General features: G+C 31.9%; 1 protein-coding gene across 5 annotated transcripts in view; it reads right to left on the bottom strand.

The window, feature by feature from the left end:
• G2e3 (G2/M-phase specific E3 ubiquitin protein ligase) overlaps positions 1–22801 on the bottom strand; it is a 53497-nt gene that overhangs the window by 7072 nt on the left and 23624 nt on the right. For all 5 annotated transcript variants that reach the window (XM_047538981.1, XM_047538979.1, XM_047538982.1 and 2 more), the window contains 11 exons: positions 22659–22756; positions 20249–20350; positions 18773–18897; positions 17641–17806; positions 15598–15704; positions 14837–14953; positions 11888–12012; positions 11658–11787; positions 9294–9601; positions 7087–7268; positions 3732–3904 (listed from right to left, as the gene is read on the bottom strand). In XM_047538981.1, coding sequence (XP_047394937.1) covers positions 3732–3904; positions 7087–7268; positions 9294–9601; positions 11658–11787; positions 11888–12012; positions 14837–14953; positions 15598–15704; positions 17641–17806; positions 18773–18897; positions 20249–20350; positions 22659–22756 — 1633 coding nt within the window. The remainder of the gene's footprint in view (positions 1–3731; positions 3905–7086; positions 7269–9293; positions 9602–11657; positions 11788–11887; positions 12013–14836; positions 14954–15597; positions 15705–17640; positions 17807–18772; positions 18898–20248; positions 20351–22658; positions 22757–22801) is intronic.

The raw sequence follows: 22801 nt of genomic DNA, 5'->3' as shown, positions 1-22801 counted from the left end.
CAAGAGTCTAAGCTATGAGATAAAACAGGTTTTCTTGACTTTCCCCCCCCCCCCACCCCATTGCCTCCAAACTGTTTGGAAGATAGTGTCTATCCTTATAATTTTAGAGCGTTTCCTTAAAAGATTTATGCTAGATTTAATAAAGTTTAAAGCCAATTAATGTGTCCATAGTACTACCTCAACAATATAAGTTACTTAAAACAATAACTCCACTAACTTCCCTTACCATTTTAGATAGTACTCTTTTCCTAGAATTTTAACTATTTGAACATTTTTTTTTTTTTTTTTTTTTTTTTTTTTGTGGTGCTGGGGATGGAACCCAGGGCCTGTGCTTGTCAGACAAGCACTCTACCAACTGAGCTATATCCCCAGCTCCAACTATTTGATTTTTTCTTGTCAAAAAAATACTTTTTTAAATGTTTGCTTGTTTTTTATTTACCCATTCTCCCCCGCTTTTACTTCTCTGCTCACTGCCATTTTGTGTATCTTAAAATTCTAGTTACAATTTCCTTCTTCCTAAAGTATATAATTTACTAATCCCTTAACTTTGTTCAAAAATACTTTTCTTTAAAAAAATTTTTTTTAGGGCTGGGGATATTTTTCAGTTGGTAGAGTGCTTGCAAGGCCCTGGGTTCGATCCCAGAAACCCCCCCCCCCAAAAAAAAATTTTTTTTAGTTGTTGATGGACTTTTATTTACTTATATGCAGTGCTGAAAATCGAACCCAGCGGCTCACATATGCTAGGCAAATGTTCTACCACTGAGTCACAACCCCAGGACTACTTTTTTAAGTGGATGCTGTTACTCTAACTTTAATACTGCTTTCATATTTCAATCTTTCTCTTTGTTCTAACCAAACCTGCCTATTCCTTTTCAGTTACACTGATTTTCTCTTCAGCTGCCTAGCATTTAGTATAACCATCAAGTTTGCATTTCCATGATCACTGTTGGTCTTTCCTGTCTTCCTGTGCATTTTAAAAAATTCCATTTTTTATAGTGCTTTTTAGTGTATCTGTATACAGTTTTAAAAAATATATATAACAATCTGCTAAGTATCAACATTTTACCAGTTCAAGTACAGTACAGAACACTTACCTTCCTTTAAATCCCTTTACCCTTCTATGTTTATGATGTAATGTTTTAAATTATTTCCTCTACATACACTGTGAACCACATTAGGTAAATGTTACAATTCTTTCCTCAACAATCAAACATGATTTAGAAAACACAGGAGGATAAACATATTTTTATTCTTTTCATTGAAAAGAATGTTCAAAGACTCAATCTTGAATTACTTGCTTACTGTTTCAAAAACTCATACAGCCATTTTTTAAAGGGTACATCTGCTGGTGACAAATTTTCTTAGTTTTCTTTCACATAAGAATGTTTAGATATTCCCTTTATTCTGCTGTGTCACTCCGTGGGTCCTTCCTAGTAGAAAGGATAGCCCTCTATCCACTTTCAAGGTTTTCTTACGCTTGTTTTAATATAATATCCAGAGTTTTTGAACAGTACATATCAGGAAGAATAGAGAGAAATACGTCCACATCTTATTTAGAACCAGAAATCCACAATCATTTTTTAAAAAAATTTTTCGTTGTAGATGGACATAATACCTTCATTTTATTTATTTATTTTTATGTGGTGCTGAGGATTGAACCTAGTGCCTTACACATGCGAGACAAGCACTCTACCACTAAACCTCAACCCCAGTCCCCTCAATAATTTTTAATGTAGAAATACTATTTGATTAATTTCATATTTTGTTCCAATTCCTTAAAAAAATCTTTTTAATCACTACACTGCTGCTATATATTTGCTTATGTCTGACACTCTACTAGTTATTAAGAATCCTAAAACCAATTACTTAGTTTTTCTGCTTTAGACCAGGGACCACACAGAAAGTTCAAAAACAGGTTTGAGGCAAGTGAAGGGTTTTTGTTTCTTCATATGACAGCTAGGACTTTTTAGCACTTGGTTTCTTTGTTATTTCTTACATCTGTGGGGCTACTTTCTTGTAAGCTCAAAACATATATTAGTATGTAATTTTATATCTTTTATGTAAAAGGAGGGATTCATTTTCAAACTTCTTTTTTCTTGCCTCTTCATCTTGATCTTCTTAATAGCTATTTTTCATTCTGGTTTTAATTTAAAAACTCTTAGATAGGGAAGCCTCTCCTGACCTCTAGACTATTCATATGTTTAAAGACAAAACAAAAAAATAGAAATGAATGATAAATTCTACTCTAAATGAGAAAAACCCATTTGTAGATAATAATTAATTTGAAGTATCAGTATAAATCCATGTTGTATTTTTATCTTTCAGTACCCCCCACAAAAATAAAAAATAAAAAAACCCAGCCAGGCATGCATGCCTGTAATCTCAGCAACTCAGGAGGCCAAGTCAGGAGGATTACAATATTGAAGCCAGGCTCAGAAACTTAGCAAGACCCTGTCTTTAAAAAAAAAAAAAAAAAAAAAAAAGAAATAGGATGATATCAGTGATAAAGCAGCCCTAGGTTCAATCCCCAGTATTTAAAACAAGGAAAAAACAAAACAAAACCCCAAAACAAAAACCCAAAAGAAAAGAAACAGCAGTACCAACAACAACAACAGAAAGCCCACAAAACCAAAGCAAAACAACTACAATAAAACCACTGAAAAGGCCTAGATATAGTAACCAACCTGGCAAAAATAAGCATCCCTAGCATCCAGACTGGTTTTTGAAATACCACCTCCCATTAAAATAAACAATGGTTCCTTAGGCCAGAATGTAAAAGACGAGTCTGAATATTTTCATCACACAATATAGAAAGAAAGCTATCGAAGTCCATTAAGGGTCACACATCAATACAACTCAAAACAAAGAAGAGTTAAAAGGTCAAAAATAAGATAATACAAACTTCAGTAAAAAGATAATAATAATGGTTTTAAGCACACCAAGCATATTTAAATCTATAGGTTAGTGACACTGAACTTAAAAAATGGATTATCACTACTGAGATAATATTGTATGTGCTGTTTGAAAATACTGGAGTCAATAATCAGAATAGGATACTGATGAACAAGATTAGCTACAGGTTGAAAATTCTTAGAACTAGATGGTAATCGTACAGGCTACTTCCATATATATTTGAAAATTTTCATTATTTAAAAAAATGACTGAGGAGATACATTGTCAAACATATTTTTAGAGTTATTGGGACAAAAAATTTGAAGACCAATGTTCTAAACTGAAGAAGAACAAGAATCGAGTCTACCTTGTTACATGGTTAGGGCCTATGTTACCTAACAGATGCCAGGCACTCAATAAATATTAAATGAATGAGACAGATGGAAGAGTGAGCATACATAGTAAAAGTTTTTAAAATAATTTATTTAGAAAAATAATTATAAATTGAAGTAATGATTACTTCTCCTGAGCATCATGTATTTATATAATTCTGTGCAGAATGATCTGAACAGGGGTGAGGGGTATAGTTCAGTGGGAGAGTGCTCACCTAGCATGTACAAGGTGCTGGGTTCAATCCCCAGCAATGCCCAAATTGCTACAATGATCAAATTGCAGAATGATCATAGCATAATCATAGAAATTTATTTTTAGGAATTTTTTAAAAATAGCACTTAATTTTTTCCTGAAATAAACATATACATTACCAAATATATCTCATTGTAAGATAATTAACCACTTTAAACATAATTTGGGAGAATCTTTAAATATAAACTGCTTACCTTTCAAAGGGTGCTTGGACTCTCTTAATTACATGGTAGACAAGTATATCTTTTACCAACATATACTTATCACTTAATGTTGTTATAAGTCTTAGACATCCAATAAGGTCTAGGTAGTTGTAGCATTCATTTATTACTGAATTTAAGTCAGTCATATTTGTTGCAGTATTTATCTGTAATGAAGAAAATATACCTACTTCACCCATTTGCTTGGGAGTGATAATTATATTTCAAATTACACATTATTTTATACTCAATTTTTGAGTATATCAGGGTAGAATGGAAGTATACCAAAATATATTTTCTAGAATCAATGTCTGACGATCTGGTTCAACAAATATATATTTCTGCCTTCAAGATCTAGAATATAATGCCACTTTAACACAGGAAATTACTTATGTAAAAATAAAGCCAATAGAGAAGTATATAGCACTAGAGGAGGCAAAAGAGAGGACCTGAGGAAATTTCATGAAAGAGAAAAAGTATCAGGTGAATCCTAAAAGATGGATAGAATTTTATCAAAAGAACATTTCAGGGGCAAGTGTTTAAAAAAAAAAAAAAAAATTAACCATTTATGTGCCAGATACTTTCATATAGATAAATTAGCTGTTAAAAAAAAAAAAAAAAAGATACAGTAGAAGAAAGATAAAAATAGAGGCAATCAATAATCCATTAATAGAAAATTTCTTTCCAAAGCATTCTTATCCTAGAGATTAATGATTCCCTCATTCATTTCAAATCTCTGCTGAAATCTAAGGTTTTTCTCACTACTCTGATTAAAGTATTACCTTTACACTCTATCAGAAATTCATACTTGGCCTCATTCCCCTAAATCCCACTTTGAGTTTTAGCTGGGTACCCAGCCATACTTTCCCTGAAGCTAATGACTAAGGTCTGTCTAGTGGGATGTGAGTTAATGTGTCAAACTTCTCTGCTTACTACTACTTTCTCCTTTGAAAGCAAGCTTCAACAAGATGAAGATAATATTTCTAAGTGATTAAACAGTGAAAAGAAGGAACCCAGTACCCTAGATGATTCTGTGTATTGAAACTGTACTTTATTTTATTAATTTATTTTTATGTGGTGCTGAGGATCGAACGCAGTGCCTCACATGTGCTAGGCAAGCACTCCACCACTAAGCAACAATCCCAGCTCCAAAACTGTACTTTAAAATAGGGGCCAGACAGTATTGTATTCTTTGTGAATGACATGGTGTCTTGCAAATACTCAAGTCTGCCACTATAATGTGAAAGCAGACAGACAGATAACAAATGGGTGTGGTTTTGTTACAATAAGCAGACATGGCCTAGAGAACATTATCTAGACAAGATATGAGGGCAGTAAGGCATCTTCCTTTCTTTGGACCACTATCTTTTTGGGCTTATTTGTTAAAGAAGCTTAACCTAAACTGTAACTTAAATATATATCGACCTTTATTTAACTCCTTACTTTTATTCTGTTTTATTCTTCATAATATATATTTACTTTATGATGGTATTTTTATCTTCTCAATTCCTTCTAAAATGTGAACTGTAAGAAGATAGGAACTTGGCTCACTATTCTGTCTTCAGTGATAAAATAGTACAGGGTACATGATGCTGACTAAATGAAGGAAAAAACACTGGGTAGAAAGTGTAGAAAGCAGAGTAAATAAAGCCATGATATACTTTGTTATGAGTTTAAACTTTGTTTAAAAAAAAATCTGGGAGGGGGGATTAGTTTTGTCTTAACCCATTAAATCCTGAGTTTTCAATTCTGTGAATATTTCAATGAAATGGACATGGGTGCATTAAAACAGGTCAGAAATCATAACCTAGAACTTATATTAACATCATTACATTATAATCATATTCTTATTACTATATATTTTAATTACATAATCATATATTATAGGTACTATATTTAAGTTATTATAGATGTTCCATATCTATGATAATGGGATAAAATGTATTAAACATAGATCTCATCTGCATATTAAAATATGGGGGTTAAAAATACAGGTCTCTGAATCATTCAGAAAGGTTATGAGACAGAAATTGCGAATATAGAATGAGGGCAGTTAAGACAACACTGAAAAATTCTTAAGTGTCAGGGATAAGAGGAAGAAGCATTAATGAAGACAGCAGTAATCAGAGGAAGGGAGAAGCACAAAATTAAAGAAAACGGAAGGGAGGAATTCTAAGAAAGTGTTGATTGTAAAAGTCAGGGAAGATGCCAGGTACAGTGCTGCATGCCTGTAATCCCAGTGATTTGGTAGTCTGAGGAGGAGAATCACAAGTTCAAGGCTGCCCTTGGCATCTCAGTAAGACCTTGCCTAGAATAAAAAATAAAAAGTTGTGGGGGTGTAGCTCAGTGGTAGAGCATCCCTAGCTTCAATCCACAATACCACAAAAAGAAAACAAACAAAAAAACGAAGATGAAGAATAGAAAAGAAAGGGTACAATATAGAGATCTAGAATAGAAGCTATGAATAAACTAACTTAGGAGAATGGTGGTAGGAACAGAACACTGATTAAAGGAAATGAAGAAATATAGAAATTGGAAAATAGAGAAAAAGAAGTTAAAAGAAACTGCTTCTGGTAAAGAAGACAAAAGGAAAAACCAAATTGGAGTTAATTTAAAACATGATTTTAGGAAGAACAGGTCTTGGTTCAAATAAATAGAACTGTTACATCTCAACAGAGAGGAACTCACACTACCATAGTGCTTACTTTGTGGTTTAGAAACCGTGTTAATTAACAAAATTAACATGCCCAGGTCACACAGTCGTTATATGAGGTGCCATTCAAACCAAAATTTCACTTATAGGGCATTATGATAAAAGAGTTTGTTGTACATGTGATGAGTATAATAAAGTGCACAATAAATGGTGACTATTTTTAGGTGGAAGCATTGAGACCATTCTCCTACTTGTTTCCATATGGAAGAAATTAAGCCTGGTCTTTCTCTCCTTCTATCATTCATACTTCCCCATGGGAAGAAGGGTAAACATTCTCACTAGAGAGGCAAATCCTTCCTTTCTTCAAAACCACCTGCCTCCAGGAAAGTGCACTTTCTTCTGTTCTTTAGCATGCAATTAGGAACCTACCTCATATTATCTCTGGGAGAGTAGACAGATCCATCTAGTCTGGCCACAAATCTAAGACATTATCCAACTAGTTTTATGAACATTAAACCTGGCACTTTCATCTCCAGCTATCTGACTATGACATCTATACTTAATTGGTTTTTGAACTCTGCTGGTAAATAATATATGTTGACAACATGTAACTACTCCTATAGAGTACACTATTTGCAAGTCATTCATTTATATTAAAATACAGTCTACATTTTAATAAACAGGTACATTTCTTACCCTTACTATAATTTGTGCTACATCAAAGTCTGAAACATCATCTAAAATTGGTTGGGTATTTTCTGGTCCATAAACAAGGCAGTTAAACAAGGTTTTAGAAAAGAAACCAGGTGAAGGACCACCATGAACCAAAGAAATGGCAAGCATTTTTCCAGCTTCATAGTAAAGATTCTCTTTCAGAGCTGTAAATACAGATGAAAATTCATTGAATATACTTAGTTATTATTATAACCATCATTTTAAATGAATATACATAATTAAAAATAATCCCCAAATCTAAACATTAGACAAATGTAAAATAGTAATCACTAGAAGCTTCCACTTGGTATATTGACCTTACCTAAAATATGTAAAAAATATTTTTTCTGAATATAAAGTAACAGTCTATTGTAGGGGGAAAAAAACAGGCAAATAGAGAAAGTCTTTGAAAAAACTAAAATACTTATAATTCCAACATAATAATCACTGTACATTCTTGGTGTATTTCTGTCTGCATATAAACCTATACATAAACAGTTTAAATTCTGCTTTTTTCAACTTACAATTTTATATGATTTTCCTTATACTATTCAAAATTACTCAAATGTAGTTATGGATGCATTAAGAGTAACTTAGAGATGTACTACAAGATAAACCATTTCACTACTATGGCTACTCTGGTTGACTGACACTTTTTATTAAATGAAACATAATGTTATAAATAAAATCTATTTATGTCTGTTTACATATTTGATTTGATTAGGATAGATTCTAACATCTGGTATTAGTGGGTCAAAGGATATAAACCCATTTTTAAGGTCCTTTCAAAAACATAAAGATTTTTTACTCCCAATAGTGTATGCTATTCTTACCACATTCTTACAGCTTTAAATGTTTTCAAAATTGTCATTCAAAATGTTTAGCTACTTTGGTCAAAAAGAGATCACAATTTTTCCCCCCATTTTTCTATTGTTCAAATTTATTAATAACATTTACAATACTTGCACTTTTAACAAATTATTTTATACAATAATCTTATTAGTAGTTACATTTTATAGATGAAAAAAACAAAGATCCAGAGAAGGCAATTACTAAGGATGTAAAACTCTTGAAGTAGATATGCACAAACTTTTTCTTTTGGCAGGGGGGCAGTATTAGGGATTGAACCCAGGGGCACTCTACCACTGAACTACATCCTTGGCCCTTTTTATTTATTTTTGAATTTTAAGACGTGGTCTCACTAAGTTATTCTGGATAGCCTTGATCTCAGATCCTCCTGCCATAGTTTCCCAGGTAGGTAGGATTACAGGAGTGTACTACCGAGCCTTGTACACTCCTGTGAGAGGCTGCGCAACTTCAATTTAGATTTCGTGACTTAAATTCATGCATTCTCCATGACCAAAGTTTGAGTTTTCATTACTGATTATTTGGGAGACACCTCACCTGACACTAATGGGGAATTTAGAAATAAACTCTTTGTACTAACTATAGTAAAAACACTTTCGGCAATGGTGAAGTTCTATGGAAAATACAGGATGAAATTAAAATGGAATGGAGTCAGTCTTCTCATTCTTTCTAAATTTCCTATTGTAGAAAAAAATATAAAAAATCCTAAAAAAAAAAAAATGGTAGAATTATCCACTGTTTTGAGATGCCTATTTTAATCATATTAATAAGTCCTCACTAAAACAGTATATACATAATTGTGTAAGAAGAAAATTCTTGAAAACAAAGCACCTCAAAAAATGTTATATGAGGTCCAGAAAAACATTTTTATACAAATTCTATGTTGTAAAGAAATATGCCAAGTGTGAATTCTAAATATATAAACGAGAATTCAAATAATCATCCATTCCATCTGGCTACTATATTCAAATGAAATTCAAGTAAATGTATTCAAAGTTACACTTATTTAGGAAATCATTTTAAGGATATTGATGTATAGATATTCTTAAATAAACAATGTTTCATCACAAGACTTACTTTTTTTTTCCCTAGGTAGTGCTGGGGATCAAACCCAGGGTTGTGCTTGCTAGACAAGTGCTCTATCATTGAGCTGTGTATCCCTAGCTTCAACAACACTTACACTCATTCTTCTCTCCTGAGATCCTCTTAGTGGTTTATTATTGTAAAATATAGTCAGATCACAATTAATCACTATTAATTCTAATTAACATTTCATTTTTTATACCTGCTATCTTATGTATAAGAATAAGTAAAATAATTACCTTGAGAATTTAGAGACAAGTTCTTTGATAAGGACCCTTCAAACAATGATGAGTTCTCAAGATGTTGCATCAAAAGACTCAGAAATTCCTGCTTTGATCCAGGAAGCTCTCTTCCAAACTCATCATTTTCATTAACATATGCTACTTCAATTGTGTACAAAGGATTGAAGTTTTGATTCCTGAATCCATCTAAGGCACTATTCCATATATCGGCTTTGTTGATAAATAATCTTTTAGTTTTTTTTTTAATTTGGAATCCTAATTCTATCAGAATAGTAGAAATATCTCTTCTGAACTTGCTGCCTTGCCTATAAAAACATGAATTTGAACAGAGGTAAGTATTTTAAAGTATTTTATGTGAAATAGCATTTATATTGACAATAAAACAGAAAAAAATTTTAAATGGAAATTCTTTCTCAACTTTGACCCAAAAGCATAATAATGACTGCTACTGGAACCAAAAACAGTTATTTGATAAATCTTAGGTTTTAAATTACTGATTCATCCAAATCTTCAACTAAATTAAAATCATTTATAAGATTGTTGATAGAACATAATCTCAAATTTGACCAATCCAGTGAATTCAGGTTTAAGAGCTCAAATCCTTACTTCCTGGCTAATGGCTAAAGCAACTTAACTGTAACTTATTTCATACTTGCTATATCCCTTAAAAAAAAAAAAAAAAAAAAAAAGCAAATGTAAGCTCTGCATATATATATATATGAGAAAACTATGGCTTTGAGAGATTACGCACAATGTATTTTATTTTTTTATTTATTTTTTATTTTTTTATTTTTTTTTACACAATGTATTTTAAATCATAAAGTTATAATTAATAGTAGAGCTAATATTACAAACAATTCACAATCCCTTAAATGGTACCTTTTAGTCTAGACCAGTAATTCTCGAAGTGTGGTCCTTGACCAGCAGCAGCAGCATCACCTCAGAACTTGCTAGAAATGCAGATTATTGAGCCCCACAGCACATCTACACAATCATAACCTCTGATGTTTTAACAATTCAGGTGGATTGTATGAGTTAGCTTTGACTCAGTTTCTCCACGTGTGATTGGAATTAATGTATTCTTATGCCCATGAGTCATTTTTCTATATCTAAATATAAAACTTTCCCATACTGAGATGTTTTAACGCCCCATTGTGGTCCAAGCTTTGCTTTTTCATTTTTTTTTTTTTTTCAAAGAATCCATTACTCATTAGCCCAAGTCAAAGAAAAATCAAAGTTACACCTTCTTATAGTAGGTTGATTCCTTGCTCCCACTTGGATCAGTGAGAATGTTGAAGCTATTCTTCCAGAATATGACTGCAAGTTAAAGCAGGAGCAAGGAGTCAAGCTTCCCTGCTACAACGTATTTGGAAACCAAATATTTACATTATTTAAAAACAGTATGAAGATCTTTTTATATGAAAAATATAACAAATGAGTTAGCTTTTTCAGTTGTATTAACAAAAGTGGCATTTTTAAAACAGCAATTTCTCACTGTTCCTACTATTGTATCCATCTGCAAACTGAATTATCAAACATTTTCATAAAAATTATCTTTTCCATCTAAGTTTTTAAACTTTAAGCTATTTTTAATAAATACTTCATCATGCTTAGCTACTAATATGTTACTTTTCTACTTTCTTCCTATTGGGTAAACCAAGGCTCTAAAAACTTTTGCCAAGTACACAAATTTAAAAATCATTACTACCACTGAACAAATATCTGATACAATATGAATATGTAATTCCAGTCTTGTTTAAATGTTTCTGACTTTAAAAGTTTCTTATTTTGTCTTCTTGTGGAAATAGGAATTAATGCAATAATACAGGTATGTCTTAAACCTTCAAAAGCAGAGCTGACATTTAGACTTTGGCATTGACAATGACTATATTAAGAAAAGAATGATTATAGTATCAAAAAATAAGCCACCTTTATGTTAAATAGGGTTCCATCCTTTTAACAAAGTAACATGGTATGTTTAATATTTTAATTTCCTATCGTTATAATCAATAAATTTTAAGGACATTTTCCAGTATAGTGTTTTTCAAACTATCTTGAAAATGATCTATAATTTAAAAAATTTTACATTATGATTCAGTATACAATAAAGAAAATAGATATCACATGTGTTCTTCCTACATGTAATGCAATCTGATGTATTCTGTATTCTACTTCGTCCCATATTTTTTTTTTTTGAAGATGCTGGCTGGGTCTATTTCATGATCAAATATTGAGTCCTGCAGTGTGAAAAACACTTCTAGACTACTGCATGATCAGCTATCATCCTAAGTGTACATGCATTTCCTATAATTTCTTTTTCCAAAAAGATTTTTATATTTTTCTCAAATTCAAAATACACACCTCAGTAGGTCTTTACTCTGAGCTCCCGGTGACTGTCTTGGTAACTTCGGTGGTGACTCTTCCAACAAACAATCAGTAATTGCCACATTATTAGAGTTGGATAATGCATGCTTTTTTGCTTTTTGGAAATCTACAGATTTAAATTCCAATGTTAGCTTAATAGAAATATTGGTGAAAACTTTCTGATAACATGCATTTAAACATTCTTATTCAAAATTACAAACTGTTACCTGAATTGTAGATAATACCTCTACATTCCAAACACTCCCAATTTTGTTCCCATGATCGTAGTGAGGAACAGGCTAAATGTGTTCCACTAGAACCACAACACTGACAGCGTTTTATTTCCCATTTGCTGAGGACATAAAGAAAAGCAGATGCTTATGTTTTGATATTAACTTAATCTACTTCCAATCACCAGTAGATCTGCCCTTTGTCATACACATAACCAACCCTTTTATCAAAGAAGGTAAAACAGATTATCTTGCTTCAACACTGTATTACTTTTTTCAAAAGTATATTTTAAAATTTCATTTCTTGTTTGTAATCACCCTTTCTAAATATCCCCTAACTTAAAACCCTACACTAGTATTAATGTACACATCCACAAGCACACAAAGAATACAAACATTAGAAAGGCTGTATGATTAAGGAAAAAAGCATTTTCCTTTATATTTGATGACTACTCACAAGGAGACTACTATGTCAGTCTATCTGATATGGAAAAAACATTCAGTACATTTCAAGGTAAATATCTCCTAATTATTGCTCAGACACTTCAGGTCTTGTGCAGCACAACAGGGTCCATACTTCCTACCTGGCTCATATTCATATTCTCTCTCATCTGTTTTCCCACTATGCCATGTAACATGTGGCAGTTCATATTCATATTTATTGCATGGATATGGGTGTGAATTGTGGTGTGAGGCTCCTTTCTCTTTGTATGGATAACAGTACATCATTCTCTGTGTACAGAAATGGATATAAGCTTCCTGAGTGTGTGGCAAGTGAGTGGTGAGATGGATAGCTAGATACACCCACCTCTGCTGTAAGTTTGGTCATATCATTCCTTGTGTGGACTGGTGTGCAGGTGCATATGCATGTGTCTCCCCTTCTTCCTCACATAGGTCTGCCCACAGATGAGAAGGAAAATGACAACTAACATGAAGCATTAGGCCAACTTCTTACTCTTTACATGAGGAGCTTAATATAATTTTAGAAGGCAGATAGAACTATTGCCACCTTCATTGTTAAGAAGAGGAAACCTCAGTATACAGGGATAAATAACTGGCCCAAATCAAGGTCATACTGGTTAAACCTCAATTAAGTTTCTGACCCAGTTTACCTGGCTTCAGACCCACACTCTTATCTACTATACCATGCTGCTTTTCCACCAATATGACATTCCTCTCACTGGGATTAGAGGGAGTAAGTTTACAGTGCAAGAGTTCAGATAGCAGATACATGTGTCCAAGGAGAAAAAGCAACATGTGGTGATAATCTCAAAAAGATGCCACTAAAAAGAAAAAGGGTTGTGTTTTATAGCTACTGATTGAGTGATCAATGATATACAGAAAACATATACAGGTTAATTATATATAGATTAGTTAAGAACAGTTTAAATGAATTTAGAAAATATCAACTGGAACTCATATACATCATCTTATCTGTGCCTCTACACAGCTCTCAAAGGAGGTAGTACTAATATGTATAAATGAATAATCAGAGTTACTAGATCAAATAATGTGGCTAAAAATACCCATTACTTGCCACTTTCGACAATATCTGTAACTTTGAAGATTTTTAGTTTAAGCATTAATTTTAAATAATGCTAATTAATTTTAAACAATGCTGATTTATTTAAGATAAATTTTAAATAATTTTAAATAATGCTAACAAGCACAATGAAGGAAATCTAACTGAGTGTGGAATCAGGAGTAGGAAGAACTGCTTAGTGGAAATATTCCAAAGCTGGTCAGACCTCAGCTAATTCTTCACTAATAATAGCTGATCCAGCCAAATCACTCTCCATGAGAAACAAGGCTCCTAATACTCTACTCTGCACTCTTAAGTTGACTATGTTAAGGAAGATTATGTTACAGGAATGATAATCTACTGAAATTTCCTATGTAAATGTCAACAAAACTGGATTTGTTGATGTTTATCCTGTATGTTCAATAAAGACACTCTTGATCTGTAGTGAAATATACAAGGCACAAAATGATCGCTAAAATATAAAGCAGCTATTTATTGACATTACAAGAGAGTAATCAATAAATTTCAAATGCCAAACCCTTTTTTATAATGACCCAAAAGAAACACTGTTAGATTCATCTAGCTCAATTACCCTCTGGAGTGCTACTGTCCAACAGAAGCATAATGTAAACCAAATATATAATTCAAAAATTTTCTAGTAGCCTCACTTAAAAATATAAAATGAAATAAATAAAATTACTTGAAATACATTTTATTTGCAAAATATTATCATTTTCTTCAACATAAAATCAATACAAAACTTAAAGATATTTTAAGTTTTTCTGTTCATATGATTACAGGTTGATTTGTGCCAACCCCCTAAAATTCATATATTCAGGTAAGTTTTAACCCCTAGTACCTCAGAATGTGATTTTATCTGAAGAAAAGGGCTGTAAAGAGGTAATTACAATAAAATGAACTCTATGGGTAGTGCCATTACTAGTGGCACTAGTAATGCCAATATGACTAGTGCCATTATAAAAAAAGATTAGGACACAGCCAACAGAGAAGACAACAGAGAGGACACAGCTAGAAGATAGTCATTTGCAAGCCAAGGAAAAAGGCTGCTAAAGAAACTGAACCTGTAATCACCTTGATCTTGTATTTCTAACTTCCAAAATTGTGAGAAAATAAATATCTGTTTAAGCCACCCTATCAGTCTGTGGTCTTTTGTTATGGTAGTCCTAGTGAACTAAATCTTTAGAGTGTATTTTAAACTTAAAGCACCCTCTCAATTTGGAATAACTGTATTTCAAAGGTGCAATAGCCACATGTGACTAGTGTCTATCGTATGAGATGCTGTGTATCTAGGAAAAGGACTTCCTTAAATTAAAACAGACTTTCTAAGAGCAAAACAGTTTCACTAGCTTTCTCAGCTGAAGGTTTAAAGGAACCACTAAGCACAACTCAACTTCCAGAAATACCTATCAGGTGCATTATATTCTCGCCCTTCTTTGCAACGACATCTTCGAACATCACAACGCTCATAATGCTGCAGAAGGTCTTGATAAGCATTTTCCTCTAATTCCCAAGATGCATCTCTATAAATGAAGCAAGATATAAAATATACTTTGACCTAAAATGTTACATAAAAGTATTTAATAAATCTAAAAGTAAAAACCTACTTAGTAACAAGGATAAAACTTGTCCTTTTTTAGGATATTCTTTTCAACACATAAATCCCTCATGTCATTTTAACCTGTAATTAATCTTGCAGTAAATTTTCAAACACTAAGTGAAAAAAATCAAGCAGAAATTTTCTAAAACTTACATTTTTCTAATATTTCACTTCCCAATTTTAGTGTCAAGTTTACTATCATTACTTCTGGATTCATTTTTAAGCATTTAAGAAAATTCTTCTCACTCATTTAAAAACCATTTTGATTCTCTCAGATAATTCATAAATACTGTTTTGAAGATGATTTGTGTATAAATCCATCAAAATTGGACAGTTGGAATACTTACTAAAACGAGACTAAAAATCAGTGAATGACACATCCATGTCAAAGTACCTTCTAAGAACTAGCAATCTGGGGAGAAGGAAGACTTTATATTTTGCCATTGAAATGGCTACCTGCCCATGATTACTTAGTGAAACATAAATGATTATATCTAACTTATTAAATCCTAAATTTAAAACATTTAAAATAACTTCTTTGGGGGCAAAAGGCTAAATGTTACTTACTTTTCAGGAATGTGAATTCCCATTCTTAACATCTCTTTCTGAAAGGTGTCACTATTACTGCATATTGTACACCTGAAGAAAAATACTCCTGCATTTATTGCTTGAACCTATAGTGGAAAATGGAAAATCTATTTTTAACAATTTAAGCCTGTTATCAGTTATGAATTATATAAAAGAACATGCACTGCTTTTCATTTTATGTGTTATGAAAACATTTTCTATAAGTTCTCAAAACTGATAAATTAAGTTATCCTACTGCTTATAAGTCCCCCTGACTCCCAGGTCTAATAAATAGATGGTTCTTAGCTTTACATTCATTATCAACATTTTTCTCAATTTTTGATATCTAATGTATTTTCAGTTCCTAAATACTGTGTTGTCCTGCATACTGTGGGAAAATCCTTAGTTACTTCATCTAGAAACAATGTTTAATTACATGTTAATGTATAAATCATCACTGATTCTGTTTTTAACTGAAAATTCTTGAGTTTTCTTTCCCAAAGGGGAAAAATAAAAAAACCTGTTCCCAATGCTATATAGCAAATACAAATAAAGAAGTCACATGGTGTACTTAGAAGGAAACAGGAAACTATAAACCTACTAGGAAGAATAGTCAGTCCCTAATTGAAAACTAGCCATACACATTCATTAAAAAAAAAAGTTAATTCTTACTTTATAGATGCAAACACTGTTGTGAATAAAAAGTAGAGACATAAAATGACTGAACACACATAACATGAACTTCTTCCTCAATAGCTAAGGATAATATTCATGATGTTGTTTATTAACTGCACTCCCTGGGATCCTTTTATGTACACTTTTTACAACTATTACTATAAGTTCTTAATATTTCTCTAATAAAATAGGCTTCAACCTGACTTTACTTGAATAATCCTAAGTATAAAAGTTCAAGGACCATACAAAAAAATAAAAAATAAGAAATAGAAAATAGCCAACCAAGATCTACGAAGTCCTTTGATTACTGTTAAGACTTTTAAGACTTCATGGATATATAAGAAAATTTACATCACCTAACTTAAAAAAAAAGAAAAATAATGTTAAACCTATCTAGCTTGGTGTGGTGGTACACACCTGAAACCTTAGCTACTTGGGAGGCTGACTGCCCTAGCATGTTCAACTTCTAGTATTGCAGGAAAAAAAAAAAAAGTATTAAACTTAAGTCCTTTGTTATTTGGCATTATATTATGTTGAACAGGTAGAACTTTCACACGTGTATATTACATATTTGATATTATTAATAGTTGGGATCCTATTAAAATATTCATTGAGTTTTCCTAATAAAAGGAATAGTAAATTATGTTTAACGTTGTGTACATGGGTATTTGCAGTGCTGGACACGGAACCCAGGGCCTCATGCATACTAGGCAAAGTGCTCTACTACTAAGCTACATCCCTAGCTCCAAATGTTCAGTGTTTTATGATACTATTTATTTGAAAATTAGACAATGTGTTTGATGTACAAAGTGACTTTCAAAGTACCAACATTTTCAGTTCATTGACAGCAATCACTTTCCTGTCAAGGAGTTATGATAGTTTATTATAGTTAAAATAATTTTTTAAGGCCTCACTATTACTTATTACCAAACTAATCACTTCCTGGTTTTTCTAGCTTAAACATATAAATGGAGTTTAGGAATTAAAATTTGTGCTTTATTCACTGTGAAATATAAAATCCTCAGGTAAAAACAACAAAATTTTCTAAGCACAGAACATATTAAAATGTTATATCTAAATTATTTATTAAAATGCTAATATACACATAAATAGGAAAATTTCATATGTAAAATATACTAGAAAATGCACGCCTTAATTGTTTTAAGAAGTAACAAGTAGGGCTGGGGATGTGGCTCAGCAGTAGTGCATTTGCCTATCATGCATAAGGCTCCGAGTTCAATCCCCAGCACCCTCTCCCCACTACAAAGTAATAAGTAAGAGCTAACATGCTAATTCTAATTTAAACTTCAAATCAGCAAACAAAAACATTTTAGATCATTCAGAGAAAGCTTACAACACTTATCTTACCTGTAAACAGTCTCTGTGAAACCAAGCATTCTTACAACAAGGACTTCGTAGTATGTTATAAGTAGGAACAGGTTCAATATATTCCAAACAGATGGTGCATGGTAAGGAATCTCTGTAATTATTGGATGCAATTATTTGAACAGGTCGATGTTTCCAACAAAATGACCTAAAATGTAAATTATTTAAGAACATATCTCATGAATTGTAAGACACAACTATTTAAGAGAAGATTAGCTTATATCTTTCTCATAATTAACATGCAATAGACTAGAGCCTTGGCAGTATAAATTTGTCTCAATCTATGACGCTTTAAAACAAACTTTTTGGTAGTGAGGCCTCATAAAAATTTCAGTAATTAATATACTGAGAATCCTATGTAATATTACGTTATGAATTATGTATACTTTTGTCTCAACAAATAAGTATACATTCTCTTATACCCAACACCGTATAAAATTAGAGGCAGGAACTTATACTTAAAATATTTTAATCATAACAAATCATGCAAATAATAACCTATTACTAATCTACTTTTGTTTCCATTTGTATTTTCTAAACTGTTGTTTTCTTACATGGTAACAATCATTATATAGGTCAAAATATGAAGACTTAAAGAATACTCTTGATACTAATACCAAAATTCATCATATCTTGATGTTTGAAGTTACTCAGGAAGCAAATATTTTCAGGGGCATCCCAGGGCACAATATTTACTTTGTGGACTCAACTAAATTTATATGCCTTCAATTTACTTCTTGAGAAATGTATATGGTCCTGTGAAAGAAATGTACTACTAATTCTAAATGGTGACATCAAAATCTAGAATAATATAAGGTAGAAATTTTCACTGAATATAAATAAATTAGAAGTTCAATATAATATTCTAAAGTTGAAAGCTGCAGGTGACTATTAATATTAGGCCCATTCTAAACTTTGTTATTTTCAAGACTTAGCAGATAAAAATAGCTCTATAAGAGGATGGATATACCTTATTAAATATCTTTCATACACACACAAACATATACAATGTGTACATATAAACTCAGTACAGTTTTACAAAGTAATTTTACAAGGGAATTTTATCTTTGGTATATTCATTTTTAACATTCATTTTAACAGTTAAATAACTCACGCAAAATTGCCAGTGAACTGGAAAATACATTCTCTCTGAAGTCCACATGGGAAATGATAACTTCGTTTACATCGAGGTGCAACACATCCAATTGAAGCACCATTTTTCTTACAAACACAGCATTTCTAGAAGAAAACATGAAAATAGAGGCATAACATAAAAAAATTTGAGTACTATAATATGATCAAGGTATTAATGAATAGTCCCTATGGGGAGATTAAAAATTATTTTTATCATAATAGTTGTAATGACAGTATATTAAAATTTTTCTGAAATAATCTAAAGATGCCAAAGATTCACTGCTATAAGGAAGAAGTCCCTTTTCCTTCCTATTTACTAAAACATTTTAAACTTACAGGTATGTGCCACCATGCCTGGTTTAAAGTCATAAATTTCTAGTATAGAAATCAGTAGAGAGACATCTCAAGTATTAATAAATTTTTATGGTATTTAAATAGTGTATTGAGTAAAATATTATAGTAGTTACACATGAAAGTTGCAATGAAATCTTAATGGAAATTATAAAAATTAAAAAATAATAATAAAATTCAATTTCTAAAATACTAGCTAAAATTACATTGTCCTCACCAAAATGAGGAAATATTAGAAACCCGTAGTGAGTTGAACAGTGTTCTCCAAAAGGATATGTTTAAGCTCCCATACCTTCAATCTTCTCATTCTCTAACTCTCAATACTTCTCTTCTACTCAGACCATAATGGAGACAGACAGTCCCTTTGCTTGCATATAGCAAGGTAGTAGTAATACAGAAGATTCACAAATAATTTAATGAACAAGGGGTTAAAATTTAGAAAACCTATATTGAAGAACAGAAGGGGACACTCAACATAAATACACAATGTCATAAAAGGGCCATAAAAGTTATAGAGATCATAAATTATCAGTCTCATAGCTGTATAATTTTGACCTCCAACCATCTCAACCTCAGGAATTGAGCTTTAAGAAATAAAAAATAAAAAATAAATGGTGATAGTGATTCAGAATTAAAGGTTTAGGTTAGCAGAGTAGAACTATGGTGGTAATGCTGATTTAAGAGTGAGTGAAATAATCGGTAGGTTGAATAAGGAAGAGAAATCAGTATTGTTATATGCATTATTCAGGGTCAGTTTAAACTCTCATTTGCAAAACTACCAATTGTTTTATTAAAACTTACCATATTCAACAAAAATATACACTGGAACATAAAATTAAAGTCATAATTTTCTCTCTCTTCCTTTATTTCCTTTCAGTGGTACTGGTGACTGAATCCAAGATGTACCACTGAATGACATCCCTAGTTCAGGCTGACCTTCTACTTGCTACCCTCCTGTCTCAGTCTCCTGAGTACCTTGGGTTAGATGTAAGCACCACCATAGCCAGATTAAAGTCATAAATGTCTAGCAGTGATAGAAGACAGAAACTGTATTGACAATATTTATAGTATTTAAATAGTGTAATGAGTAAAATAATTTACTTACCAGTTTAGAAGCTCTATTTACTTCCTTCCTGATGTCTTCTATTAGAAAACCATAAACTCCTTCTTCTTCTTTACCTCTCTGCCAAATTCCACTTGACATCAACTATGAACATATTCAATGAGAAAATAAACTCCAAGAAACTAATTTGTAATTAAAATCTACCTAATATTTATTCCAATAAAATGGACACAAATGGCTCAAATTTCAAATATATGTTTAAAATAACTATTTTTCCTGGTCAAAGTTAAGAGGCTATTCACATCCTTTGATTTGGAAGATACTGTATATTAACAATTCAGATACCCAAACTGGATTCTAAAAGTATTCCAGGAACTAGCAAAAAAAGAAAAGGTGATGGTGGGAAGGGAGTGCATGAATATAGGCAGGTGGGAAGTGGTGGGGGCGGGGGATTGAGAGTGGGGAGAACACCTAAAATTAAGATTTAGAAAAAAGAAGTGGTAAATACAAAACGTTGTAAATGTATAAGTTAAGATCATGGAGCCAATTCAGATTATCAGTGATATTTCAAGCTAACTTTAAACCTACTAGAATAACAGGCATAGTTGTAGGGAAACCTATTGAATGAATAACTGATAAAAAATTTCATTTTAACTTCACAGTTTAAATATGTTAAAGAAGCACGAATCAAAAAAGTATGAACTGGAAATATGAAATCCTGCCCTATAAACCAGGTTCTGTGCCTAACCTTCTGGAACCTTAGGTAAGAAATTTAAAGTTGCTGACCTTAAACATGTCTAAATCTCTTTCAGTTCTACCATTCTATTTCCACTTGTAACATTGCAATATTTCCCTGTTCATAATGAAATAGAATCTTCAAAAGGTTAAGCCTGGGGTCAGTACTTCTTTTGAAGTATTATACTCATTAATAAGACAGACTCTAAGGTAAATTTTGATATGATCAACTATATTAAATAATTTTAAAATGCTTCAATAGAGGCAAGTTTATAATTAGACATTTGTTTTCAACAGTATAATGGTCCTGAAAAACAAGTGATACTTATTAAGATCTAGATATGAAAAAACATATATTAGTAAAATACTTCTCCAATTATACTGCACAGAAAGTAAAATAAACTCTTTGAAAAGTGAAATCATTTTTCTTTTGTACTGCAACTGAAATTTACAAGCATATTTAGAATGCCAACTTCGTGTTCTCTGAAGGCACAATACAAGGTGATTAGATTCCTAGACCAGTCTACAAGTGTATTTAACCCACAGAGTACCTGAGACAGAAAACCTTAAGTCTTTAGAGCACCACAAAGAATACTTTTAAATGGTTTTCTAAGGAAGCAGTGAAAGAATTTAACATGGATGGTGGTGGGTTTAAAAATATGTCCATAAATCTAATAATACTCCTTCCATCAAGAGATGAAGCTTAATTCCTCCTCTCCCTTTTAGTATAGGTTGACTTAATTAGTAATCACTTCTAACAAATAAAGCAAAAGGGACAGAGGAAGGTGATTGTGAAGGTAGTATGATTTCATCTGGTTAGTATCTCTCTCATCTTTTGCTTTTGGGGAAACCAAACGACATACTGTAAACAACCCTACTGAGAGGAGGCACCAGAGGGTAAGGAGTTGAGGCCTCTTGTCAAACAGGGAGGAGGAACTGTGGTCATAAGCATGTGAGTCACTGGAGGTAAATTCTCTAGCCTAGTAAAGCCTTCAGATGTAATCATGCTGACACGATGACAATAATCTCATGAGAGACTCGGAGTCAGAACTATCCAACTCGGCAGATACCAGATTCCTGATCCTCAGAAACTGGGATAATAAATGTTGGCTTAATCTGTTAAATTTCAGGATAGTTTGTTAAATGATAATAACTTAGTTATTTATCAAATTCTAACGTGTGTACTAATTCAACTGTGGCATGCTAAGGTATTAATAGCACCACTATCTTAAGGAAGAGATTGAGTGTGAGGAGAAGTTGGCAGAGGGAAGGGAAAAAAGATCAGTTTTACTCTCTTCTGAATAACCTATACCTTAACCTGTTTCCTTTTCCACTTATAACTTTAGTCAGAACTTTTCCTTCCCTGGAAAAGTTCCAGGGTCTGTGAAATAAAATACTTTTCTTCTACTCCCTGATTTATCACTAGCAAGAAAGGAAACAAGAAAGTGGTAAAAAGAACACTTCTTTATAGAACTAATCATTTTCTCTCTCTTGTTTTTTTCCAGTTAGACAAACACAAACAGGTAATGATGGATCTTTATATGTACCAAGTAATTTCAGAATCACAGAATTTGATATATTAAAAAGTCCTATCTTTCCATATAGAAACAATATCTAGAGAAAACTGATTTGTCCAATTCTCATAAATCAGTGTCAGAATCTATTTATCTTCTTTAAAACATCAAATTTATAGAATTTAATTATAAATTGTACTCACTAAACAATAGTAATGTACAGTGAGATTCCACTTCTCATTCGTTTTCTTTTCTCCATATTTATTAGGACAGTCATCATTTTTTCGACAGAAAACACAAGCTAATAATGAAAAAATAGACATAAAATATTTAAAAATTTTTAAAT

The sequence above is a fragment of the Sciurus carolinensis genome, chromosome 2 (genome assembly GCF_902686445.1).
Source record: "Sciurus carolinensis chromosome 2, mSciCar1.2, whole genome shotgun sequence".
In the NCBI taxonomy this organism is placed as follows: Eukaryota; Metazoa; Chordata; class Mammalia; order Rodentia; family Sciuridae; genus Sciurus; species Sciurus carolinensis.
The sequence above is the reverse complement of the archived record's forward strand: the minus strand, read 5'-3'. Positions and strand labels throughout refer to the sequence as shown.